The sequence below is a fragment of the Cervus elaphus genome, chromosome 13 (assembly GCF_910594005.1).
Source record: "Cervus elaphus chromosome 13, mCerEla1.1, whole genome shotgun sequence".
NCBI classification, from domain to species: domain Eukaryota; kingdom Metazoa; phylum Chordata; class Mammalia; order Artiodactyla; family Cervidae; genus Cervus; species Cervus elaphus.
Genome location: NC_057827.1, coordinates 57,447,986 through 57,474,327, shown reverse-complemented (window position 1 = coordinate 57,474,327; position 26,342 = coordinate 57,447,986). Strand labels below are relative to the sequence as shown.

Genomic DNA, 26,342 nt, shown 5'->3' with positions numbered 1-26,342 from the left:
TCTGTGACTTTCATTAGAATTTCAAAGGTATCAGTGACCTCCAGAAAGGTTAATTAAGAACTGCTGTTCTGTGGCAGTCTTCCATCTTTGAGTAAATCACTTTGCTTCCTAATGCTCTGATTCACAAAGTTTTTCTACATTTTCCTGCTTACTTGTTCCTTGGGTAGTAAACAATGATTACAGCTGCCCCAAAAATAAGCTTTAAAGAAATAATTCTTAACCAAAAATGTTTGTCAGATTTAACTGAGAGTGTTTTAACATCCCCCACCTTTACTCTAAAGCTACAGAATTAAAAAAAAAAAAAAACTACAGAATTACGATTTCTGAAGATAGAACCTGGAAATATGTATTTTTTAAAAATTTCCCATAATTTTGGTATGTAACCCTAATTATGAACCACTGATATGAAGTGTTCATATGCTTCCGAAGTGGGAATGAGGGATCATGGGAATTTGGAGTTGGAATGGGCATACATTTATGAAAGAACTGGATGAAGTGGGCCTCAGTACTCACTCTGAAATCTTAGTGTTACGCCAGTAGTACACATTAGGCCAGAGCAACAGTTCCAGGGTTAGGCTAACTTAGGAGTCTCTGCATAACTTAGGAAGAATTCAGACCCTCATTCCCCAAGACATGAGTAATAAAGACCATCTGTTCTGGCACTTGAGCTACAGACGCGGTAGAGCCTGTGCCTTCAGCTTGCCTGACTTGGTCTCTGGCTTTGCTTTGCAGACAGCAGTGGCCCTTCCAGCACTGTTTCCAGTGCTGGTCCTTCTTCCCCTACTGCAGTGGATGGTAACTGCCCTTTCGGCTTCAGTGATCAGCCCTCCTTAAGCTCACACATGACTGAAGGATATCAAGACCTCAGGCTGCTCCAGGAGGCCCCTGGGAGTGGCGCACAAGAGCCGCCTTTAGAAGGGCAGCAAGAGCCTTTTGAACAAAACCAGTCCCCACAGGAACCACCTGTAGAAACCAACCAGCCATGCCAGGAGGTAGCTGAGGAAATCAGCCAGCCATGTCAGGAGGCCCCGGACAGCAGCCAACCATGCCAGGACATCCCTGAAGAGGTCAGCCAGCCGTGCCAGCAGCTCTCTGACATCCGCCAACTATGCGAGGAGAACCGCGACGATGTTAACCAGACATGCCAGGAGGTCCCTCAGATCAGCCAACCATGCCAGGATGCCAGCCAGCTATACCAGAAAGTCTCCAAAGAAGCTTGCGAACTTTGCCAGGAGAACTCTGAGGAGGTCAACCAGCCATGCCAGAGGGTCCCTGTAGAGACTGGCAGGCTGGTCCATGGGTTCCCTATAGGGGTTGATGGCCCAGCCCAGGAAGTCCTTGGGGAGGCTGGCAAGCCCACCCAAGAGATCCCTGAGGAGCTCAGCCAATCATGCCAGGAATTCTCTGTGGACATTGGCAGGCTGACCCAAGGGGCTTCTGCAATCAATTTGTTGTCTCAGGACACACCTGAGGTTGATAACCCGCCTCTAGAGTTCCCTGGGGAGGTTGCCCTGCAGGCCCAGGAGGTCTCAGAGTGGGTGAATCAGCAGCAGTCCTATGTGGTCCCTGAGCTGATTGACCAGCTATCTGGAGAGGATGTTCCCCAAGTCCAGTGTCCACCTAGCAATGCAAACCCTCAGAGCCAGTCTCTAGCCCCTGACCAGAACGCCCCCCTTCCACCAGCAACGTGTGAGTCATCATTTTCTCATTAGTGGTGTCACACCATACCAGCCATTTGAGCTAGCAACTTGTCCTGTTGCCTAACTCACCTGCCAGCATTAAGGCCTTGAATCTCACCAGAGGTGTCTGAGGAAGCAGTCCTTTTGGCATTGAAGCACATCTGTGCCAGGGTTGGGCATGGGGAGGAGCCAATTTCATGTTCAAAGCAGCCATTGACTTCTCACCCAGCCATCAGACTTGAATACGATTTCCTTCAAGGGTTAGACGGGTCTATCATTACCTAACATTCTCTGATCATCCCAGGAAATCCAAGACTGGTAAAGGAAATACCACTTAACTGCTGAAGACACCATCTATGGGTGCAAAAGGGACTCCAAGGTCTCCACTTTTCTGGGAAGTATTCACAACTTTTCAAGGTACCCTTAGACCATATGTGCACTTGGGGGACACTTGTCTTTGTCAGCATCCTCAGGTGGGCCCAGGATGGCTGTCTGAAATGTCTGGGAAAAGAGAGCTCCTTTCCCCAACAAACATCCATCATGACCACTAATTTTTAGATTGGGCTTATGGGTGTTTCCTTATCATCCCCAACCGCCCTCTCGGCCCTAGTCCTGTTCCTCTGGGCAGTAGCTCTCGGGAAAAACAGGTATTAGATTGCTGTGAAAATTTCAGAGTAAACTACTTAAAATGCTGTGGGGTTCTTGGCTAATCTGTAAAGCTGGGCCTCCTTTTGTTGAGAAGCTGTATGGCTTAGGAGATGTTGTAGTAGAGAAAAATCAGGTTCTATTTTAAGCAATCAGCAGAGATCAATATTGTACAGACACGAGCAAAGATTATATATATATATATTTCTGTAGTCACGCCAGGGACAGACTGGCCAAAGACCAAATACTCCAGGGTCCCCAAGAGATTTGTCCTTATATTATTATGTCTTTAGGGCCAGATGTGATTATGAAGCTTTTCCCAAAGACCTGGGGTTGGGAATGGAGATGAGTAGGAGAGGTTGGAGGGGAGGGCTGGAACATTATGAGTGCTCAATAAATAAGAAATAATAAGAATCATAGTGGTGGTGATGATGTCCTTGTGAATTCAAGAATGATTATGAATGTAGATCAAGCATGTCTGTTGACTGAATTAATCTGAACCAGTCAGAAGCCATTGTAGTTGAGCAGAAATGGGCTATAAAAATATGGAGATCAGGCATCCCAGGAAGTCCTTATGGCCACCAGCCCACCATCCTAAAATTTCTTAAATAAGTCATGTTACCAGGAAGAGAGGTTCTATCTCTGTGAAGCACCAAAGGCACAATGCCTTCTCACCAGATTGTTGGAATCACTCTCATTTTAACTCTGATGCTTGGGAGTGTCAGGAGGAGTTGATATATAGGGGTTCTGCTCTTTCTTATTCCTTTCATGTCTTTACACTGGGAGAGCCAGAAACACTAGGAAGGCTGGAATCTCCCCCTCCCCATGTGTCCATGTAGTCACACTTATAATGTGGCCTCTCCTGACATACCCAGGACTATAAAGGGTTTCACTGCAGGGGAAAATCCAACAGTTTACTTGCTGGAAATCCTGACTGCACAGGTAAAACCTGTTTACAATCTCAACAGGCTCTGAATCTCATAGAGCCCCCTCAACTCCTTTCCTCTTTGGTGTTCTCCTGTGCAAGGCTCTCGGGCTTCCCTGGTGGCTCAGAGGGTAAAGCGTCTGCCTGCAATGTGGGAGACCGGGTTTGATCCCTGGGTTGGGAAGATCCCCTGGAGAAGGAAATGGCAACCCACTCCAGTATTCTTGCCTGGAGAATCCCATGGATAGAGGAGTCTGGTAGGCTACAGTCCATGAAGTTGCAGAGTCAGACATGACTGAGCGACTTCACTTCACTTCACTTTGTGCAAGGTATCTGACGCTAGTTATTCAGCCCTAAGCTCTTGACCCCTTGGTACGCAGTTCCCCTTCTTCAGAGACACTGCCCTCACCCCCACCCCCTCTAGCTTCTCTCCCCTCCCCCAAACCAAACATGGGTCCCTACGCTCAGTTCCTATTCCCCATCCTTGGGCACTCTCACCTGTTTTTAGAAGTTATCCTGGCTTCCCGTAACTTTTTCGCCCTTCACCCACCCTGTACTCTTAGGCCTGCCTGGGTCTTGGAACTGCCTCCAGTCATCAAAGGCACTGAGATAAATGACAACGCTGGTAGAAGCAGAGAGGCAGAAGCCAGGGCCCAGCAACTGAGCAATGTGTAGAGTCAGAAAAAGCCTAAGCCTCACTGGAGCATCTGTAATGAACTGGATTTATTGTTAGAGTTGGAGGCGGCTCCGTTACAGCAGCTGGGAACTAGAGCAGGGAAGAGTGGGGAGGAGCAGAACACAGCAGCATGGGAGAGTGGGAGCTGGAAGAACACAGGCGGCTGGATTTGGTTTCCACACAGTCATTTGGCAGAGAAGCCGAGTCCTGACATGAGCGTCTGGATTTCTCAGTCCCGCAGCAGTCTGGCAGAGCTCTTACTGGCTTGCTTGGGGTGAGGTCCTCTCCCGGGGTGGTATTTTCGGCCTGTTTTCATCTCCCTCAGTCAGAGTTCAGCCTTAGCTCAGCTTCCTCTCCCTCTTTCCTTCCTCCCTCTCCTTATCCCCAAGTCCTCTGGCATGGCCTCCGCCTCCCAGATCCTCTGTCCAAGAGTGTGGAGCTGGAAAGGCAGCCAGCGTTCCCACTTCAGCTGCAGGATGGCAGAATGGAATGTTGGGGGAGTCACACGTTGCCGGGGTGTCAAGTGTTTGGACGTCAGGCAGTGGCTTTTAACCCATTACACACCAGGCCACAGCAGGTGACCACATGCAGATAAGCCAAGCAGGTATGAGAAGGGCTCAGGAGAGTGGAATGGGCGGGTGAAAACCTCCTAAGATCAGGGAGCTTGGAAAGATTCCGCGAGTGGGGCCGGGCTCTCCTTGCGCCTTTGTGTTGCCCAGCAGACCTGGTCTGGGCATGGCTCCGGGGTGTGAATGGTATGAAGCAGGGGCTGGGAGGATACGCTCCTTTCTTCTCCTCACCAATCTGTTGGTCAAAAAAGAGCTTCAAGTTTTGGATTGAGACATTCAGACATGGAGGGAAGCAGTGGGACAGTGTAGCAGTGGCCTCCCCCAGATCCCTGCTGGAACCCAGACTCTGACGGGGAAGGGAATGGGAGATGGACCGAAGGGTGCAGCTCTGAACACCTCACTGACAGTATCCTGCCCCCAGGTCACATAAATTACTACTGGAAGTTCTTCCGTGGGATGCTAAATTACATAGATTGAGAGATCCCTGGGGCTGGGGATATGACCTCCCTCCGTGAGGGAGGAGGCTGCTCGCTGAGGCCCATCCTCACTCTCCACTCCATCACCAGCATTGGGCAGTGCTAAGAGAGGGTGTCACTCGAGGGTCCTCAGGCATCAGATGACCTCATGCCCTAATTTTGCATCCTCTCCCTATCCTAATCCTCGTTACCTTTGGTTTGGAGACTCCTTTCAGATGTGGATGAGGGGGAAGGATGACCCCTCCCATTAAGCCCAGCCTAAGTTCCCACAAGACATCCTGTCCACCCCACCCCCTCCCCCAACTCCCATGTCCCTCGACCCCAAAGGACTCAGCAGTTGCCATCATCTAGGGGAGCTGGGGGAGCGGATCCTCGGGGAAGGGAGAGTCGCTCTTTCAGAACTCAATCTTGCAGGCAGGGAAGGACTCGTCCTGCATGACCACGGTGCTGCTGCTGGCCAGGACTAGAACGTTCAGCTGCTGCTGCTGCTCATGGGTCTGCTGGTACCACTCACGCGTCACCTCCGTGTCATGAGTAGGGATCAGAGTCACCTGGGCAGGAGACAAGACAGCCTGAGGTGAGAATGCGGAGGGACGGGAAGTCGGGGGATGGGCGCCTGATAGTTCAGGAAGGACCAGAGCAAAGGCTCCGTCCTCCTTTCGGGAACAGAGACTGTGTTCACTGTTGCTCTGAGCAAACTCGGACCAGACCGCCTCCCTGGTGTTCCCTGCCACTCACCTGAAGATTCTCCCCCCACTGGGCCTTGCCCTCCAGCAGGGCATCCAGCACAGCCCTGCTCGGCTCGCCGTTGGCAGGGTCGTTCCCACTGACCACATAGTAGGATGCACGCACTCGTCGGAAGAAGTCAAGGTCGGCAGTCTTGCCGCTGCAGTGATTCGGGATGTAGGCAAGATCCACGTAGACAGGGGCACCAGAGCTGCTCTTGGAACCCAAGGCCGCTGTAGAGACAACACAGGACTCATTGTAGAGGGAGAGAATTCTTTTGGCCACTGTCTTCCTTCCTCCCACTGGAGCCCCTGACCAGCCACACCCAGACCCAAACCAGTCTCCCACTCTCCACGTTATACTTACTTGGTCCTGCCTTGAGTCCGTTGACTAAGCCTTTGGACATGGGGCTGTGTCCATCCTTTTCCTCTGCTGGGGTGACCTGGCTTGGAGTGCTACGTGGCCGGGGTGGGACCCGGGAGGCTCGATCTGTAGTCCCTTTACCAGGGGTGGGTGAGCGTTTTCCCCGAAGATCCAGACGGCGAGCAGGAGACGCTGGCTTGGCCCTGCCTGGGGCCCTGCGACCAACTCTCCCCTGTGCCTTCTCCTTCTCCCGTAGCCTCTCTACCCTTCCAGACTCTGAGCTGAGCCCCTCGGGGTCAGCCATGCACACGTCAGGTCGGGGAGGGGCTGGCCGAGGGTCTGGCTGGGGGAGCGGGGGCGGATCATGGCCGGGCCTGGGATGGTGAGTCCCACTGACCCCACCAGCTTTGTCCACAGGCAGGAAGTCCCCATCTTCATCTGAGTCGAGGGCTGCCTCAGCCGTGATGGATGGACACTCCTCAGTTTCTGGCGGAACGTCAGAATCTGACTGTGAGGAGCCTGAGTCACTGGCTGACGTTGGGGGTGTCTCATCTGCCATGGGGCACGGGCCCCCTGTGGCCCCTGGGGCTCCCGCCCGGCGCCGCCCCCCTCTCCCTACCAGCCGCGCCTCCTCAGTTGAGGGGTCGCTGTCATCCGTGGACCGAGGCAGAGGAGGGTTCAGGAAGGAGGGGGAGAGCTCCCCGCGGTGGGCCCGGGGTTCAGCAGCACAGCCCTGGGGCCCAGCCTCCGTCTCCGGGGAGCTGCTTCTAGGCTGGTCTCCAGGGGCTGCTCCAGGACACGGTGGCTGCTCAGGGGACAGCAGCGTGTCAGGCCGGGGGCTCCTCTCGGCTCCCTCAGGCCAGGCGCCACGCTCCCAGGCAGGGCAGGCCTCAGCCTCGGCCGGGGCAGGGCCCGGGGGCTTGGGGCTGGTTTCAGTTGGACCATTGGTGGCACCATCCCCGGAGGGACCCTGGGAGGGGCTTGGCTTCTTGGCGGCCGCCCCCGAGCACTCCAGGCGACAGGGCAGGGTGCCGTCATCCATATCCCTGGGCAGGCTCGCTGGGAGCCTGGGAGCTGGGGCCAAGTCCAGGGACGCTGGAGGTGCTGGGCTCAGAGGAGCGAGGTCCCAGAGGCCATGGGCAGCAGCTTCCATTCCTGGGACCAGCTCTCCGGACGCTGGTTCTGCAGCTCCCAGACCGGGAGGGAAGCGCTCAGCCACGCTTGAAATCACAGGTGTGGTGGCCTCCGAGGAGGAGCCTTCAGACAGGGCGGGAGAGGCGGGCCTCGGCAGACTGGAGAGGAGAGGGGCGCCGGGAGATCCGGGAGATGGAAGCTGGGGCAGTGAAGAGTCCAGGCTGGGGGCCTTGGTCACTTCGAGGTACTCATCATGCCGGGCTCTGGCGGGGGGTCCCGGAGCCAGAGCCAAAGCCCGGTCCCCAGAGAAGGCAAGCGACCCACAGGGTGCCGAGCGGGGTTCCGCTGGGGAGGGCAGCTGTGGAGGCGCCGGCTGCAGTGAGGAGAAGCCAAAGGCTGACGCAGGGAAGTCCAAGCTGGGTCGCGCAGGACCCAGGTGTGAGTCTGAGGAAGGGCTGGTACGTGCCTCGCTTTCGGGCCACAAGGCGGAGGGGCCAGCAGGCGTGGGGTACGGGGGACTCGGGGACTGGGCCTCTTTTTCGGGTTGCTCCCGAGCCCCCTTCTCCAGCTCCGAATCACTCGGGCTGTCATCCCAGGGACCACGGCCTGGTTCCTTGGGGGAGGGGGTTCTCCGATCTGGGCTGCAGCTCAGGATGTGACCATTCAGCGGCGGGCTTGGGCCTTGGCTCTGGGGGATAGGAGCACGGGGGGGTACCGCAGGTGGGGTGAGGCTGGGGTCCATGCCTGGCTCCGGCTCAGGCTCCTGCCTGGGGGGCACAGCGGGTCCCGCCAGAGCTGCATAGCTGAAGGCTGGAGTGTCGAATTGGAGGCGATGGGGTGAGACAGGAGATGAAAGCTCCTTCTCTGCAGGCGTGTCTCGGCCAGCAGCTTCCTCCTTGGTTGAGATGTGGGGGGGCCAGTCCCCAGCGGCTCCAAGCGGAGGCTCTCTAGTGGGGCAGGCGGGGCCCAGCCCCGTGAGCATCATCTGCTCGTAGATGTCTGCGTACTGGAAGCTCCGCTCATCCGGATAGGGAGTGGGCTCTCTCTGCTCTGGCTCGGTCTGCTCGGGCTCCTCAGAGGCATGGCTCTCACTGGCCTTGGGAACCTGTGAGCTCCGGGGGCTGTGGTCAGGAACCCCCGCTTCTTCTTCCCTTTCCCCTTCGGCCTTGCGGTAGTCCTTCCCTAGCGGGGAGTACGGCCCGCCTTCCAGCTCAGCTGCCCCCTCCTGCACTGCAGCCACCACGCCCTCCTCCTCGGCTGTGCCCCAGGAGAAGGGCGCAGGGGTGTGTGGCTCTGGGGCAGGCGTCGGGGGAGCGGGAGCAGGGGAGAGGGGTGCAGGGGGCAGGGGTCTGTCCTTGGGCACCCATGGTGGGATGTCAGCCAGCCAGGAGCGGGTGGTGGGTTCGTCCCTCACGGGTGGCAGGAGATTAGGATCTGGGATGGGGCTCTCTTGCCCCGGGGCTGGCAGAACCCTCTGTCCAGCCATCTCTGGCGGGGAGGCCGGAGGAGAGATGATCTCAAAGGGGGAGCGGGTCAGCTTGTCCTCTTCCTCCGGTGGCAGCCCGACTGGTGACTCTGCAAGCCAGCGCTCCACCTCCAGTCCCTTCTGTGGTGCAGGCTCCTGAAAGCCCTTGAAGTCCGAGGCCCAGGGACTCTGGGGTGTGTGCTCCAAGGGGGGCACTTCCTGCTCATCGTCCGGCCCCTCATCGAGGAAGGTGCTCTCCCGCTCTTCTGTGTACCGTGGCCGGGCCCCCGGGCCCCCCAGCTCATGAGGGAACCAGACCTTCCGCTCACAGCTCAGCTCCTGCCAGTACGTGTCCTGCCCCAGGACCACATCCTCCCTGCCCCTCCAGTACGTGTCCTCCTGCTCAGGAGATGTGTCCTCCCATGTCCGCGCAGGCTCCTTCTGTTCTCCAGCCGGCTCGCTGCTGCTTGGAGATGTTTCTCGCCACTCCTGGACCACATCCTGCTCCTTCTGGTACTTCTCCTCCTGCTCCCGGGCCTTGTCCTCCTGCACTGGGCTCTCTTCCAGCCCCAGAGCTTTGCTCTTCTCCAGCACAGCTTCTTCTTTCTGTTCCACAGCCTTGACTTGTTCTGGAGATTTTTCCTCTAGGATCTTCTCCTTCGGTGCCATCGTTTTATCCTCCCGCACAGGGCTCTCCTGCTCCTGAGTTTTGTCCTTCTCTTCCAGAAACTTATCTTTTTGTTCAGCGGCCTTAATGGTTTGTTCCAGAGCTTCAGCCTTCTGTTCGAGGGCCCAGTATTTTTGTGCTAAGTCCTGGTCCTTCTGTTCTGGGGCCTGGTCCTTCTGGGCCTTGTCCTTCTCTTCTGGGGCCTTGTCCTGTTCAGAGGCTTCATCTTTCTGTTCTAAGGCCTTGCCCTTCAGTGCAGGGACTGTTTCTTCTGGAACTGTGTCTTTATGGTCCAAGTCTCTGATTTTTTGTTCTAAGATTTTATCTTTCTCTTCTGGGACCTTGTCCTCCTGTTCTAGGGCCTTGTCTTTTGCTTCTAAGTCTCTGTCTTTAGGTTCTAAGTCTTTGTCTTTTCCTTCCGGGGCCTGGTCCTTCTGTTCCGGGGCTGTGTCCCTGTGTTCTAAGCCTCTGTCTTCAGGCTCTAAATCTTTGTCTTTTCCTTCCAGGGCCTGGTCCTTCTGTTCCGGGGCTGTTTCCCTGTGTTCTGAGTCTCTGTCTTTAGGCTCTAAATCTTTGTCTTTTCCTTCCAGGGCCTGGTCCTTCTGTTCTGGGGCTATGTCCCTGTGTTCTAAGCCTCTGTCTTTAGGTTCTAAGTCTTTGTCTTTTCCTTCTGGGGCTTGGTCCTTCTGTTCCGGGGCTGTTTCCCTGTATTCTGAGTCTCTGCCTTTTTGTTCCACAGCCTGATCCTGTGGTTCCCCAGCCTTGTCCTTCTCTTCCAGAATCTCATCTTTCCGACAGATGGCTGTGTCCCTCTGCTCCATTACAGTGTCCCTCTGCTCCAGGGTTTTGTCCTGCTGCTGAAGGACTTCATCTGTGGGCTCAGGTCCCTTTTCCTTCTGCTCTGAGGGTCTGTCTTTCAACTTTGGAACTTTGCCTTCCCACTCCATGACGATATCCTCCATGGCAGGGCTTGGCAAGGACTCAGGGCTCTTGGTGAGGGAGCTATCAGGTGTGAGAATGTGTTCACCCAGGCTTGTGACCACTCCGGGTGAGCGCCTCCCATCTCCTAGCAGCGCAGTGGGAGAGAAGGAACTGGCGGGTAATTTTCCATCAGGGCTCTCATCTGTGATGTCTGCCCGTGCGGAGTATCCACTGGTCCCATCTGTGGGAGGTGACACTGTGGCTGCCCGGGCTTCTGGAATAGACACAGGGGCTAGGTGGCAAGTGGTGTCCTCAGCCTGCATCAGAGGCTCTTTTTCTTCCTTTCCAAGGCTTAGTTCCCCAAACTGGAGGGTGCCAAGGCTTTCTGGAGACAGCTGCTTGGAAGAGATGTCCAGTGAGGTCTCCTTGCTGGGACTCTCCTCTGAGAGAGACAGTGACCGGGTGTCTTCTGGAGATCCCTGCGGCCATAGGTCTGTGTGGAGGCGCTGCTCCATCAGGCCACAGGGAGACCTCGGGGTGGTGTCTTGCTTTTTGGCAGTGTCTGGGGAGACCACGCTGAGGACAGAGAGGGACTCTGCCTCTTCAGGGGAGAGGCCTCGGTCAGGAATTTGGAGCACCTCCTCTTTCTGAGGTTCTCCAAGTTCTTGGAGTGAGGTTCTGAAGTCTCCGGGTAGGGCTTCTGTTTCTGGAACTGGGCCTGCGGGCTCTCCTGCCTCCACAGTCTCAAGGACGATGGCTTTGTCCTGTTCTGGCAGCAGCTGGATGGTGCGGCCGGACTGTCCCCCTGCTAGGCTGATGGGTGCCTCCTGGGCCTGGGGGCTCGTGGGAGGAGGCGCCTTCCCTTCCTCCTCCAGTGCACCCTCGTCAGGCCCTGGCTTGGCGGCCTCCTCTGCAGCAACTTCCTTGCCCACACCTGGGATACTCTTAGTGTCTCCCCAGGAGTCTGCTTCCTGAAAGTCTTGGGGCTCAGACTTTTCCTCCACTGGGGACTGATGAAAGGGTGTGTGGGTGGCACTGGGTGGGCCAGACGGTGGCGGAGAGGCCATCTTCACTGTGCTGTCATCCGGGCTGAGGCAGCGCTCCTCCGCCTCTCCAAGGGCTGGTTCCCCTGGGTGGAGGGCATGCCCAGGGGCGGCAAACATCGGGGGTCCATACTGACCATGCAGTTTCTCTGACATCTGTATGTTGGCGGTCTCCTCCTCCTCTTCCTCCTCCACGGCCCTCTCTCCAGACAAGCCTCTCCCTACCATCTCTCCTCTCTTCTCTGACTCCCCGGTCACAGAGAAGTCGTCATAGGGTGGTGACTTGAAGCCTTTGTCTTCTTCCAGCGAGGAGGTGGGTGAGATGGTGCCGGCCGACGGCACGTAGTCCAGGCCCTGAGTGGCTTCAGTGCGGGATGAGGGGATGCTCGTGACTGTGTCAAGCAGCAGGGAGCTCTTGCCTGTCTCCTCTGTCTGTGGGGCCGTGAGTGAAGCCACGGACTGGTCCTCGGCCACGGACGTAGCAAAGGAAGAGAGCTTGTCACACTCGGTGATCGAGGTGGCCGAGGACACGTGCTCCTCTTCCGCCAGAGGGGCGGCCACCATGTTGGGGGGGTAGGTGAGTTCCGTCTCGGGTGCTCCGTAGGCCTTGCTGACGGTGGCGGGAACAGCGCTGTCAGCAGGCTGGCTGGCCTCAAAGGGGCCGGGACCTTCAGGTCCAGGGAGGTCATAGGTTCCTGTCGGAAACCTAGGTGGGGCTGCGCGCTCCTCGGGCTCGTCGTGGATCTCTTCATCCGAGATGGTCTGCTCGGTCTCGGAGTAGCCAGGGATCGTCTCGTCCTGGATGTAAGACACGTGCTCGGTGGCTCCTGCCGGGGTGGCCAGGCTGCTCAGGAATGATGAGGTCTCCTTCTCCGGGGCCTTGCCTTGGAGTCCCGGTTCCCGGCCACTGAGAGCCTCCTTGGCCCTTGGCGTCACCTTCAAGGCTTCTTGTATGTGCTTTTGGTAAAAACCCTCCGCCTTTGTCTCCTCCTCTTCCTCCTCATCGGAAGGGGGCAGCTCCTCCATCTCCTCTAACTCGGCCTTCTCTATCACATCTTCCTTTACCTCAGGTTCACTTTCCTCTCGGGCTTCTGTTCCGTCAGGGACCCCCTCGGCTTCCTTTGGCTTCTTTTCCTCCCAGGTATCTTTCTCTTCCTCTGTTTCTGCCCCAGAGTCCGGGCCTCTGTCCTTGCCGCCTCGTTCCTCAGGGACGTCTGGGACAACCTCTTTCTCCTTCACCACAGGCGCTTCTGCTTCCGGCCCAGGGACAGAGGGTGGTGCCACCAGGGCCACTGTGCTCGGGAGTCCCTCCTCGGCAGTGTCCGGGGGGAGCGGTTTCTCGCCTAGTCTTGTGTCCCTTTGTTCGGTCAGCAACTCCCTCTCCTCACGTTTCAACTCCTCAAAGTCCTGTGTGAGGTCCTCTGGTGAAGACAAGGCCAGCTCCCTTGTTGGGAGGGGTGCGGCCCCCTTCTGGGCCGGGGGTGTCCGGGGCTCAGAGGACAGCTCCTTGTCCCCACGGGTAGCCCGGCTCTTGTCTGTCTTGACTCTGCCGGGGGCCTTGGCTTTGTAGAGGGTCTTCCGCACCTCAGGGGTAAAGGGCTTCAGGTCTGGCTTGGAAATCTTTTTGACCTCAGGTTTGGTGTCTTTCTTCTTCTCCTCCTTCTTGGCATCCTTCTTTTCCTCCTTTCTTCCTTCATCCTTCTTGAGCTCCTTCCTCTCCTTTTTGATCTCTTTTTTCTCTTTGTCTTTTTTCTCTTCCAGCTTTGATATCTTTTCTTTCGGGTGCTTCTTCCCCACTTTGTCTTTGATCAGCTTTCGCTTCTCTGCCTTCAGTGCCTCGCTTGACTCTGTCTTCACCCTCTCAGGCTTGGCGGGCTTCTCTGGGGGCTTCTCAGATGACTCTTTTGCCTTCTTTTCTGTCTTGGCTAACTCTTTGGCCAGTTCTGAGCGAGCCTCCTTGGCTCCCTCTTCGGCCACCTCCTCCCGTTTGGCCAGTTTTCCCACAGGTGTCTTGGTCGTGGCCTTGAGGCTCTCTTTGCTGTCAGCCCGCTGTTTGATTTTGCTGGGTTTGAGGTTGGCAGGCACAGCCCCAGTGGCCAGGTCCTTCTGTGTGGCCACGGGGTAGCGCAGGAAGTCCAGGTGTCGAAGCTTTTCCAGGCCCTCCAAGATCTTGTTCTGGGGGGCATTCCCTGGGAAAAGGACGCGCACGATCTTCTCAGTGGGGTTGGCTGGCAACCAGACCACTAGAGCGGTGATAGAGGTCAGGTAGGGCACCGAGATCTCAGCCTCCTTCCCGTTAGCCAGCACGATGCCCGTCTTGGCTTTACTGTTGCCTGCCCACTTTTGCATGAGGAACTGCATCTCCTTGCTGTCCTTGACAGGGTTGAGGACGTACATGTCCAGGCGGCCCACACCCATCTTGTGGAAGAGGGTGAGAGGCTCTATGGTGTTGCTGACCACGCGGTACAGTGGCTCGGCCTGGATGCCCAGGCGGTTTAAGTGCTGCAGAGTGAGGCAGGCCTCCTCAATGCTGCGCTTGGCCTTCCGCGAGGCATCCGGCAGCCGCAGCTTATCGGGCACGTTGAAGAAGACAACTCCCAGCTCAGGGGAGATGAGGTTCTTCACCCAGTCGCTGTAGCTGCTGGAGCCCTGGGACTGCTCCTCCTCCAGTTCTGCCACTTTGCGCTGCAGAAGCCCATTGATGCCTGGCAGGTTGTCGGCTCCGATGTGGGTGAGCAGCACCGAGTCGATGCGGTCCAGGTGCCGCACCAGCTTCCAGAAGCAGGACTTGCGGTCAGAGCCACCGTCCACCAGGATGTTGAAACCATTCACGGCAAAGAGGGCCGAGTCCCCTCGGCCGCCGGGGAAGATGTAGCAGCAAGGCTTGGAGAGCTTGAGGAAGCCCCCTGAGGTGGGGGGCTCCAGTAGGTCAAAGGGGGACGGCACGTCCACGGTCTCAGAGACGTACTCGGAGAATTCAGCCACGCCGTCCATGGTGGGCAGTGTGGGCTCAGGGTTTAGCCGAAGGTGCAGGGTCTCCTGGGAACCAGCTAGCCCCAGGTGGCTCCAGTCGCCCTCCCCCAAGCAGGACACGGTGAGGAAAGCCTGGATCCCAGGGTCTCTGTTGCTGAGCAATTGGGCAATCTGGAGGAATGGGAGACAAAAGGCCTGATCAGGTCACTGGGGTTGTCTCAACCCGGCTCAGATTCAACCTGCTAGTCTCCTTCTCTCTCCGAGGTGATCTCCTACCATTCTGCCAGCATCCCCGGTGGTCAAGGGCCTTAGGATTTTCCCTTCCTTGGATCCCTCCCCACAGCTCTAGTCCCACCCCGTGTTCTGCTCCTCCTGGACACTGGGACATAGGACTCACCTCTGGGTTGTGAAGGACCTGGGCAAAGTTTTGATAGGAGTAAGTGCCACTCTGTAGGATGAGGTCTCCCCCAGGCTCTAAACTCTGCCCACTCAAGATCAGCAGTTTGTGAGCTGATGGGCTGCTGAGGAGGTGGTGAACCTACAGCAGAAGGAGAGGGCTGGTCACAGATGGAGGAAGCCTAGGAAAGGGCACTGCAGGTTCCAGGGCCCCCTCAGTAAGGCAAGGACATGCCACCCACTGGGAGCCCCTCAGCACCTCCAGGTGGGGCTGGGATTGTGAGGCCGCTTAGATGGCAGAGAGAGCGTGGTTCAAAGCCAAGCCTGGGAGTTCTTGGCACTGGCTGGGGTGGGTTATGGCGCTTTCAGCAGGCCCAGTGTGGCTCAGGCCCTGGCCTTACCTCAGAGCTGATGCTGTCGGCACTGGGGTTTACGAGGATGACGGTCTCTAGGATCTCACTCTGGTGGCAGAGGGTCCTCTGGCCTGAGGGAGAGATGCAGGAATTTGTATTGAGGGAAGTGGGTAGAGACTAAAGCCGAGAGGCCATGCGTAGGGCAGTAGAGGAAAAACTGCACTATCAGAAAATGGGGCTGGGGGAAGGAGTAGCCTGGCTCTCCTTGATCCAGCCACTTTGGAACCTGCTGAGTAAGGTCTTGGGACTGGCTCGGGCTGCAGCCCTTCCCTTCCAGGGTTTCCTCCTCCCGCACTGGCTGTCTGCTCCCTCCCCTCATCTACACCCCCTCCGCCTGGAACTCCCGCCTCAGGCTGCCCTGCTGACAAGAAGCTTTTGTCCCTCTCTGGAGCACTAAGCTCCTGGTGCTGCCTGGGGATGGGGGGCTCAGCTGGAGGAGGGGCTTCTGCAACGTTGATCCTCACTCAGCTCTCTGCTCACTAGCTTGCCTCTGCCCAGGGCTTTCTTGCCAGAGTGCCTGGAAATAAGGAGACGGCAGTGGGTACGAACTCATCCTCCTTTCAAACTCCCATCCGAGGCCGAAGTCCCATTCCAAAGGACTCAGAGCAGTCTGAGCTATCTAAACCCTAGGGAGTTACAATGCAGAGGAGAAACAGGACCACTTAATCTGTTTTCTGGTTCCTCAGAGGCCGAGCCTGTGCTTACAAACACACAAAGTCATCCTGTTCCCACCACTAAAGGTTTCACGCCCTGTCTCCCACCTCAGCTCCACGTCCCCAGGCTCCTGGTTCACTCTCCACAACCCGACCTCTCCGAGAGGACAACAGTTTCTCCTCTCATTCTTGCGCCTCTCCCATGGACCTTCTGTCATAGGGAGGGGAGTCTGGGGTGCACAGAGAAACAGTTAAGATAGGAGAGGTTCAGAGTGTTCCCCAGGCTACGAGGGTGGGGTGAGGGGGACAGAATACACCCTCAAATCCCCTCTCTATGTCCCTTATCCAGACTCACATGAAACACCAAGCAATGCAGCAAAGAAAGTGCCAGGTTAGAGAGGAGATCCCGAAGAAGGGTGCTGCCAGCCCTGGCTCCTCCTGCCCTCACCAATTGAATAGGTGGTCGGTGTGGACGTGGGCTGTCTGGAGGATTCTGGTGGGAGGACTCATAACCTGTCCCCCAGACCCTCTTCTGTGACCCAGCACTCTCTCCTCTTTCTGGGGCTCAGACAAGAGGACCCCGGGGCCAGGGCCTTTGTTAAACAGAAGAGCGATCGTGCCAGGATCGGGCAGATCTGGCAGCTGCAGGGAAATGAACTACCGATGGTGTCGGAAGACCAAGGCCCACACAGGGTGGGCGGGGCCCATGTGGAGTTCAAGGGTTCTCTTCTATTAACTTGGGAATTGAGGGACACTTCGAGGTCAGTTCAGAGGAAGAGAACCACCTCGGAGTCACGCAGGGGCAAGGCTTGGACAGGTGAGGGATGACGGACTTAAAGGTTCAGGGAGCAGCCAGCCCTAGGCAGCTCTAAAGTAGTTTAGATTTTGAAGGGCAGTTCAACAACCTCCCTCGCCCCCAGCACAAACGCCCAAGGTCAACACATCTAAGTTAGGGGGATCAGAAAAGGAAAAATCTTGGGATACAGTCCAATTTGCTTTCTCTCCACTACCTCTATTCCCCGAGTCTGCCATCGCCCCCCACCCCGGCCCCCTAGACTGGTTTATAATCACCAATTCTGGTCTTGGCGTAAGACCCTATGGCTCACCCCTGGGCGCTCCGGCTGTGACTGGCCACTACTATGTGGTTTCTATCCCGCGCCCCTCCACGAAAAGAAGGAAGGGAGGAAGCCCTCTGCCTCTCCTCTGCTCCCCTCGCAATCCCACTGAAGCCCACGGACTTGTTTTTCCGCTTTCTTCGGAGAGGACTTCTTTGAGGCAGGGGCACATCCCCAGGCCAGGGATAGGGCTAGTGGGGGGCGGGGGGTGGCTTCGGGTGCGGAGCCGAGCCGGCGAGGCCGGGAGGGCAGGTGTCTCCGCAGTGAGGTGGCGGGAGGGGGCCGGGCAGCTGCAGTGTGCCGCAGTGTGCGAGTGTGCGCGCTGAGCTCCGGCTCCGGCTCCGCCCCCGCCCCCACCCCAGCATGACAAGTCATTTTCTTGGCTGCCTCTGCATGGGGGGTGGGGAGGGAAAGGGGGGGACGCAGAGAGGGAGAAGAAACGGGCTCCTCTGTTCGGAGCCCCCATCTTGGGAAGAGAAGCGGAGATGGGGGTTGGGGGTGGGGCCGTGACTGGGAGCCGGCGGGGTTGACAGCACTGGGAATGCGGGGCAGCTGCTGGGGAGCGAGCGTTCCCCATCTCCTGGGCGGCCTCTCCATCCCCGGAGGCAGCCAGAAAGAGGGGGCTTCGAGTCCAAGTTTAAAGCTCGCTGGTTGCCGGGAATGGGTGTGGGGAGCCCACCGCACACCCGCTGGTCTGTGAGGAGGCGCGTGCCACGTCTTAACGACCCTTTCCTCTCTTCTTTTCCAAACTGTCCCCCACCTTCCCTTACTTGGCAAAAACTCGCGGTCCCGTTCACCCCCCTGCATCGGAGCAGCTGAGCAATCCAGCAGCTGACACCCAGAGACCCTCCCATTCGATGCATTCCCACAACATCCGCCTTTCTCTCTAATACTTCTGTCCCTACCAGAGACACAGCCCCGAACTCCGTCCGAGCCCCAGGCCGCCCCAGGCCGCCGGGCAGAGCCGGTGACACCGCCCTCTGCGGCTGCCCCTGGGCGGCTGCTCCCAGCTCAGCCCAGTCCGCGCGGTGGCTTGTCACAGTGCCGGCCCCACTGGCCTCCGCTTGGTTCTGGGTCCAGGCTGGCCCCACAGTCAGTTCATCTTCTCCGCAGCCCACCCTGCCCACCCCCGCCAGGCTAGGTCCAGACACAGCAGATTAGGTTATCAACTCCCTTCCCGTTACCCGCATCCCACCTCCCCATCACAGCATCCCCCACGATCCTTGCCAAGTCCTTTGGCCCGGTTGGGTTCTTACCCGGGGATGTGGGAGGGAGACCCTCATGGAGGCTGCTGCTCCGGCCTCAGCCGGCAGCTTCAGAGAAGAGTCTGCGGCACTGGGGTGGGAGTGGGGTGGGGAGGGGGGGGGGTGCCGCTTGATGGTGAGGGCGGCGCCAGGGCGGGGAAGAGGGGCTGGTCCATGACGAGGCTCTAGAGACTTAACTGTTTCTTTGCCTTCACAGTGTCAGCGCTCTAGTGCTTCTGCTTGGCTGGGGGCTGAGGAGTCGTCTAGCAGCTCAAAGTGTGAGGGTGGTCTCCAGTGGCCTACGGGGTCCTTCTCCCCCAACCCTGCTTAGTTAAGATACATTCTTTTAGCATCAGCCAAAGACCCAAACTCTGCACTGCACATTGCAGGGGATATAGGAGGTTGGGCCCTCCCCTTTCTCTGAGGAACCATCTGCTGCCTCTCCCCTCAGACTGGGGGAATGACCTTCAATTCCTGGAGGAGCAGGAGACAAAGAGGCTGGGGGCCTAAAAGCTTAGGGTAGGAGTGAAGGGACTACTTGAGAAGGCTAGGGATGACAGAAAGGAGGCAGTTGCGCTGAGCTCTGCTGTCTTCTGAGCCACAGCTGTAGACATGGGGGGAGGGAATGTGGCAGAAAGAAGTCATTTGAAGTTGGGGGGTAGTTTGAAATTCTGGAGTGGACACACAGTCCCTAGTCCATCTCTAGCCCGTCTGGGGTGGGGCACAGGGGCCCTAAGACTGCCTACAATTCTGTGCCAGTGCAGCACAGCACTGCAACCACACAGGCACTGATATTTGGAATTCTTGTTCTCTGGGTATGAAGAGGCATTTTCTGAAGTTTCAGGGCACATTCTACCTTTCAGTGAAATAGTTAAAGGGATGAAGGAAGATCAGCAGGGCCCCAGGCCTATAAGAGTTTCTTTCTATAGACCAATTATTAAATGTCACATAAAGTACTCTTTGGACTAAAAAGATCTTATAATGACTTTGTAGGGTGTTGGGTCCCTGTTCTTGTCTCTGTACTTTGCTGTCTCTCTGATGTCTTCATTTTATAGGGTCTTAATCCTTTTAACATTGGTCCTGTTGCCCTTAGTCTCTTCTTCTGTCTCAGATTTGGTGACACGTGCTCTAGGACCAAAAGAGAGGACCTAGGGAGCTCTAGCACTGAGTTCCAACCACTGATGCTCAAGTTCCCGCAGGGTCCTTCCCTGCCCTCTTCCCTCCCATCAACCCTCCCCAGTCCTGGGCAATTCCTACTGCTTCCTCCCAATGACATCCACCCACTCTTACCCCAGCACCGGCTCCACCCTTGCCCCTGGCTGCCAAGAGCTGCTTTTGAAGGTCAGAGAAGCCAAAATAGTCTCTGCTCTCAGTATCCCCATCCCCCGTAAACTGCGAGGAGAGGAGGAGCTGAGTCACCAGTGTGGGGGGGGGGGACTAAAGAGGGGGAGGAATCTTTGCTCAGATCCGGGGATGCAAAGCAGTAACATGGCAACAGCCCCATTTGGATAGAGGAGGCCATCTGCAGAGACGTACAACACAAACCAGGCTGAGTTCCGAGCATCACAAAGGGAAGACACTTCCTTTCTGCAACTTCATAGTTATTTTCTCCCACCTCGAACCTTCTCTCTCCTCCCTGCTTTCTAGAGCTCTCTGGAGTGTGCTAAGAGGGAAACTTGAGTAGACATGTGGTTTGAGAACAAAATAACATTTCCCAGACCACTGCAGAGCCCACCCTTATTCTCAGCTGTCACCCGCCAAGGGCCACACCCTGGGCAAGGTTCCAACTCACAATGGAGTTTTCCTTCAGCCCTCACCCTCTGAACAGCCTACCCACCACAACCACACCTCCATCCGCTGTGTTCCTTGGCTCTGCTGCAATGAAATGGTGAGAAGCCAAGGAAGAGAGGCCTGAGCTCAGACACAAAGAGAAGTCCTGGATCTGATATCTGACTCTGCCATTTTACTAATCATGTTTTTAAACAAGCCACGTAAGGTTTCTGAAAGATTACTCCCTGAATTACAAAATGAGTATAATATTAGTACCATCCTCTAATAATGCCACAAGGAGTAAATGACATTGAAAGATGAAAAAGTGCTTCATTCCTAGAACCATAAACCCATAATGCACAAATGCCACTAGAAGTCTGTCTCCCTCTTGTGGAAGATTTATGAGAGGTCACCTAGGTAATGAGGAACTCCTAAACCAGACTATCTCAACTCTAGAGTAACTTAGCTCCCAGGTAAAGCCATGACTCAAAGTGCCTGTCAGAAGGGACTTCACATACTGTTCAGGTCCCTCCTTTCCCATTTCTGACAGCAGTGCAAACCCCAGTTCTAGGGGCCAATGAGCTGCTGTATTAATTCAGAATAGTCATGTTTGCAGAAGTAACAGAACTAGCACTTTCTGAGCACATCAGTGGTGATGCAGCATCAGACAGAAGGCTTCCAAACTGGTCCTTCAGCCTGTGTCTTTTTTAGTCCCAGAATATCAATCATGAATTATAAATTATGAAACCCTCTTCCTTTCCTATGTGTGCTCAATAGTAGAAGTAGTGTCACAGTGTTATTTAAGCTCAGTTTCCCACTGTTTTAATTGTTTTTGGGTTTGCTTTAAAATGCTTGGAAACTCGAGAGTTTTTTTTTTTTCTTTTGCAGGAGTTAGAAAGGAAGCCTCCAAGTCACCATTGGAGACCAAAGTGGTGCAAAATTCACCTTGGAAAGCCTTTACCACATTTGACCACTAGACGGAGCTGGGCCACTGACTCTCCATCAAAGGGTCGTGTGTGTGTGTGTGTGTGTGTGTGTGTGTGTGTAGTGTGTGTGTGTGTGTGTGTGTGTGTGTGTGTGTGTGTGTGTGTGTGTGTGTGTGTGTGTGTGTGTGTGTGTGTGTGTGTGTGTGTGTGTGTGTGTGTGTGTGTGTGTGTGTGTGTGTAAGGGGTGGTGGCAGGAATGACTGTACTCTCCCTAGGGCTTGAGGAGAGGTGAGAGAGATGGTGGCCCAGCCTGTGGGGTGGGCAGAAAAGATAAAATCCGAGGGTACTAGCATATGCCATGGAGTTCATCCCAGCAGCCTGGTTCCCTTGGCTTCCCTACTAATGGAAGCTGAAGGGAGGGGCAGTGTCTGCAGCTGCTCTGGGCTGACTGTTGTTTGTGGGGACAGCTGAAAGAGGAGCCAGTAGGGGTGGGGCTGTGGCTGTCTTGAGCCATGTGGGTTTTTCCAGGAAATTATCCACTATTCTCCAGGGACATAGACAGGCCACCGTGAAAAATGTCCAAGCCTACAAAAATTCAGAAGTAAGCCCTGATATTGGGTATAATTGCCGTAAGCCCCTTGAGGACACCATGGTAAAAGTCTTTGATTGAAAAGACCTGGTAGGTGTTTGTGTATCAGTCTGAGAGGTCCCTGAGAGGAACTGTGCATCTCCCTGTAAGTATTTTCCCAAGCATCCCCAAATCTTCATCTGAAGAATGGCTAAGTTTTTTGGTTCAAGTTCTGTTCATTCTTACATCATTCCAGAAAGCATCCTTCTCTTACACCCATGTCCAAGACAAGGTTCAAGAATTCATCGTGAATTAATAACATCAGCAGATACTTCCCAAAATTCAATTGAGTCATTAATTTCATCTGCTGTCATCCCTTTCTCCAGCCTTGCACCAAAGCTCCTAGGATTAATAAAGTGGTAAAACTGTCAATTTTCAAATCGTTAGAGCTAATGGAGAAAGCCGTGACATAAGTATACTAAACAGAAGGAAGTCTCAAAACAGTGGCTGGTTAGCTTCATAGGAAGCCAGTCACATCAAGAAGATGCCAGCCTCACATTTTTGAAATGTTGGACATAGTTTTAAGATAATATAGCATTAGTCACATTAAACTCGTCTTCTCTCTCCAGGAGCAGCTCTAGAAGAATAGGTGATCAGGGCAATGACCAATGATGTGGCAGTTAGCAGGAGGAGCAGAAAAAGAAGGGGAAGTGACTGCCTAATATAATGGATAATTGAGAATCATCTGCATAAGATACGAATTCAGTCATTTGATGGTAAGGACTGTTGAATTGGGTGGATTTATATTCCATAGAGACACTGGTGTATGAATTGGTTTGCCGACATTTACCAATAACATGACCAGATGCCCAAGCATTTTTATAAAGGGATGTAGAGCTTTCTGCAAGTCTTCCCATGGATACTGTCATGGAATAATAGCTTCTAAAATGTTACTTTTCTCAAATTCCTGACCATTTCTCCCACACAGCAGAATGGGAAACTGCATCCTGCAAACTTTGATCTCAGAGCGAAATCTCAAACTATGGCTAGCTCTTTCAGCAGTGAGTCCAGGAAACCCTGCTTCCACTTTGCATTTAATGGTGCTCATCAGCCTTTGGGTCAAGGTTTCTGCTCTGTTCTGAACATCTGCTGACTGAGCCAAAGGAGGAATCAGAAACCCTAAAGGCTGGAGGATAGGCTATGCAGCCTGAGGGAGAGTGCTAAGCAAGGATCTGGAAAGGTAAGTGGGGGAATTCAAGGGTCTCTGTAAAGGGAAGCAAGGAGCCCAGAGTATACAGAAAGGGGAACACAAAAATGAGAGTGAACTTTTACATAGGAGATGATTAATCACTCAAGAGGTACCTCATTCCCTTAGTGCACGTTGGCTGTCCATAAACCACCCCCTTCTCAGGTAGAAATTACATTCTCCAGGCTTTCTCCACCATCATACCGTTTGTCTGTGAAGTGACCTGGGTATGTGGAGCTCTCTATGGAGCCCTACAGCATTCCCCTCAGGAGCCCCTCCCTTCTCCCCAACCCAAACTTCCCACAAGATCAGTTCTGCCAGAGAGACTGGACCTCTGCTCTTCTGTGACCATCCCTCACCCACAACACTGAGACAAATGACACTAGTCCTAACCTTTGACCTCTGAAGAGAAGTGAGCTAGGTGCCGGGTAATGAAGAGTCTCAATTGTTGGTTCAAGTCAATGGATGATAAATCAATGTTCCAGGAGAGAATGCCTGTGAGAGAAAAAGAAACAAAGAGGGACCTAGATAAGGTCAGAGGGACTGGCCTTCGGGGAGCATTTCCAAGCTCACAGAAGGGGTAAGGAGAGGGAGGGGATAAGGATAGTTGCCATGATCAGCCTCACTAATGTGTTTATGAAAGGTGGCCAGTCCTATGTCTAGCTCCCATCCTGTACCTTTCTTGGACTTTGCTTGAGCTAGGGAAAGGAGGGCAGAGTTTAGGCTAAATTTGGTCATTAGTGGATTTGTATGTAGGAATTTTCTTGCAGAGTTGCCCAATTGTGATAGAAGTGACCCAAGGGCTCATTCCCAGATACTAGGGGCTGCCTTCCCAATACAGGTAAGCAGGATCCTGGACTTTCCTCCTGTGGCCCCCTCCTCGCTGCCACTCCTCCGTGGCTTGCTTCCACCCGCAGGTGGCTCCGCAGCACTGCGCCACAGGCAGTGCAGGGCTGAAGAGCTTGTGGCCAAGAAGGTCACTCTTTCAGATTGGCCGCTAGTACTGGGATATTTGAGATCTGTCTGCAGCGTTCAGAAAGCATACTGTGCCTGTTCAGGAACCCTAAAGAAGAAACTAAGGTAGGGACATGGACTCTTCGGGGGATGGTGAGGACTTTCAGGACCTCTGGCCCAAGACACTGCGGGGGAGAGGGGTATAACCAGAGGGCATCCCCACCCAGGCAGTGCCAGCTCCCCCACCCTTACCCCCACCCCTGCCTCAGGGAGATTGCGGAACGCCGTGGGGTGTGAGGCAAGGATGGGGTTGTGAGATGTTGGCAGTTTGGGAGGATACGAACGCGTGACATAGAAGATGCAGGTGACAGGGGCTGATGATTCAGATTAACAGGGCGCGCAGATTTCAGGAATTGCACACTAGGGATAGGGGATGCAGACGGCAGAGAAGCACGGGATGGAGGATGTCCGGAGCGCAGCCAGGACAGCAGCAGCTCACCTTGTTCAAGGTGGGCCCGAACGGCCCTCAGCTGACTCTCTGTAGCGATATCGCCGATCACGATGAGCAAAGAGTGCTTCCTCAGGTCCCAGCGTGCCGCCGCCACCACGGCTCCGGGCTCGCGCAGCGGCTCCGCGGGGTTCTGAGCCGGCGGAGAGCCGGGGCTGCGGAGCCCTAGCCCGGGACTTGTCTCCATGGCAACGCCGCGAGGCTGCCCGGGCCCAGCCTCGGTCTCCATGGAAACTCCGTTGGCGCGCTAGGCCGGCCGCGTCCGCTGCGGGGAGAGTGCGCGCCGTTCTTAAAGGCCGGCAGCAGAAGCCACTCATTGGCTGCTGCCTGTCAGGGGGCGGAGCACTGGCGCCGCAGGGGCGGGGCTGCGGCCGAGACGCTCCGGCTCTGCGGAGTCGCTGGGCGTGGGGGGCGGGTACCGAGCTGGTGGGGGTTGGCTTTCCCACCTCGTCATCACTCGATTTCCAGAGGGAGCTGATACTCCGACTAGAGTAGGGGTGGGGGCTCTGCGGGCCGGGTGGAGGGGCGAGTTTGTTGCTTCCGCGCCAGAAGAAGCTTCTAGGTAGTCTGTTTCCCGGATAAGTGCTGTCTGGCAATTCCGCAGCCTCGCCCGTACTGAGGGGAGCCATCTTGTCCCTCTGCTTCCGAGTTTGGTGTATCCTTCAGTCGGTGTGTCTGTATTATCATTGTTTGGAGGTTGTTTTTTTTTTCCCCTCCTGTCACTGCCTACCAGGGTCCTAGATTCCGTCCTCGGTTTTTCTGTCCTCATTGCCCCAGGCCCTGGCTGTGAGCTCTGGAAGGCTGTGCAGTATCAGGACGGACAGAATGACCTTCCGGCCCTGAGTCCCTGGTGAGTTGTTATTCCGAAGATAGAGGTTGGCTTGTCTCCATCTCTACTGAGTGCAGTGAGCTCAGACTGCAGCAAGGGGGGTTTGAGTAAAACCCAGGAAAGTCCTTCCCAACTACTTGTGACACAGTGAATTGGGTAACCTTGGGAGACAATGGTATTACCTCCCCCAGGGAATTCTCAAAACAGAAGGGACAATCTTTGAACAAGGGAAGAGGTTGGTCCTTCAAAAAAAAAAAAAAGAAGAAGAACCAAAACCAAAGGATGTGAAAGAGGACTAAGGAGGGTGGCACTGTTTTATGATTGCCTGGAACATCCTGTGAAAATGGTGTGGTGCTGAAAGCCTAATCCACCCCCCACCCCCTCCTTTCCTCAGCCTGTCTCCACCACCTACTCTGCACTCCTGTATCTTCTTTTACCCAGGATACTGAGTCATTCTGTATGTGTATCACACAGAGCAGAGCTTGCCTTCCGCCCTAGGACTCCAGCAGTACTTTTGTGGGTTCCCTGTGCCGTACACTTTCCGGATGGTGCAGGGAAGAAAGAAGCACAATACCTGATTCAGCACGGCTCTCTGTGAGCCACCTTCTGATTCACCTCCTCTCAGGAGGCCGTGAGGAGGGTTGGACAGTGTCTGCATTTTAAGTACCTCACAGTAGCCCTGGTTCTTAGCCATGGAGCATTTGTTTATCAAAGCATCCATCCTGCAATTTGGATATGGCCCTATCTGAAACTAACATAATGTTATATGTCAGTTACACCTCAAATTAAAAAAAAAAAAACAAACCGTGGACAGGGCCCTGAAAATCCTTTGTGTAACAGAAATAATACCGGTGGAATATAAAATGGTGGGGATGCCTCACCCTATATGACACATGAGACAGTGCTCTGCTCTACCCACCCCACCCCCCCATTTGCAGACCTCAATCTGGCAAAGAGCACAAATGGATGTGCAAGCCTCCTCTTTTCTGCAATCAGAAAAGTGCCACATGGAGGCAGAGCCAGAATAGGTTGTAGGGAGAGGAAGGGGACAGTTACCATAGCAACTGTAGAGATGAGGCCTTTAACTAGCACAGGGCCTCAGTATAATGGTCATCTGCAGTTAACCACAGGCTCTGCTTCCATCAATTTTGACAAAGATTAGACAATAGATCTGAATTCTGTAAGGAAGGACTGCACACTGATCAGATGATAGGGGCAGCAGTTTAGGCCTGTGATGTCAGACCCTGCTAGAATTGGCTTTTTTATTAATTAGAACTGTAAATACAGACTGGTAAAGGAAAGTGAAACTGTTAGTCGCTCAGTTGTGTCCTGACCCCATAGACTATAGCCTGCCAGGCTCCTCTGTCCATGGGATTCTCCAGGCAAAAATACTGGAGTGGGTTGCCATGCCCTTCAGGGGATCTTCCCGACCCAGGGATCGAACTCGGGTATCCTTCA

The 26,342-nt window shown here is 55.0% G+C and overlaps 2 protein-coding genes across 14 annotated transcripts in view; one reads left to right on the top strand and one right to left on the bottom strand.

Moving 5' to 3' along the window:
- PPIP5K1 (diphosphoinositol pentakisphosphate kinase 1) overlaps positions 1-2,738 on the top strand; it is a 40,015-nt gene extending 37,277 nt beyond the window's left edge. For all 12 annotated transcript variants that reach the window (XM_043921996.1, XM_043921994.1, XM_043921989.1 and 9 more), the window contains one exon: positions 733-2,738. In XM_043921996.1, the coding sequence (XP_043777931.1) occupies positions 733-1,712 (980 nt within the window). In that variant the 3' untranslated portion in view covers positions 1,713-2,738. The remainder of the gene's footprint in view (positions 1-732) is intronic.
- Positions 2,739-3,948: 1,210 nt separating this feature from the next.
- Positions 3,949-24,203, bottom strand: MAP1A (microtubule associated protein 1A). 2 transcript variants are annotated; one of them, XM_043921636.1, is made up of 8 exons: positions 24,047-24,203; positions 22,987-23,088; positions 15,060-15,142; positions 14,660-14,800; positions 9,813-14,433; positions 6,063-9,728; positions 5,709-5,929; positions 3,949-5,521 (listed from the first exon to the last, which is right to left on the bottom strand). In XM_043921636.1, the coding sequence occupies exons 5-8, from the start codon at positions 14,281-14,283 to the stop codon at positions 5,366-5,368; spliced, it is 8,514 nt and encodes a 2,837-aa protein (XP_043777571.1). In that variant the 5' UTR covers positions 14,284-14,433; positions 14,660-14,800; positions 15,060-15,142; positions 22,987-23,088; positions 24,047-24,203; the 3' UTR covers positions 3,949-5,365. The 2 variants fall into 2 exon arrangements, with proteins under 2 accessions (XP_043777571.1, XP_043777572.1); XM_043921637.1 differs by lacking the exons at positions 22,987-23,088; positions 24,047-24,203 and adding an exon at positions 18,096-18,210 and having other exon boundaries at positions 6,063-14,433.
- Positions 24,204-26,342: the final 2,139 nt, after the last annotated feature.

What these genes read in the sequence shown, in the direction of transcription:
- MAP1A (XM_043921637.1), bottom strand. Translation starts at nt 14,283, where the DNA reads ATGGACGGCGTGGCTGAATTCTCCGAGTACGTCTCTGAGACCGTGGAC. An exon ending in CGGACTCAAGGCAGGACCAA is followed by an intron (nt 5,930 to 6,062) that starts GTAAGTATAACG and finishes TTGTCTCTACAG; the next exon opens with CGGCCTTGGGTTCCAAGAGC. An exon ending in AGTGGGGGGAGAATCTTCAG is followed by an intron (nt 5,522 to 5,708) that starts GTGAGTGGCAGG and finishes TCTCCTGCCCAG; the next exon opens with GTGACTCTGATCCCTACTCA.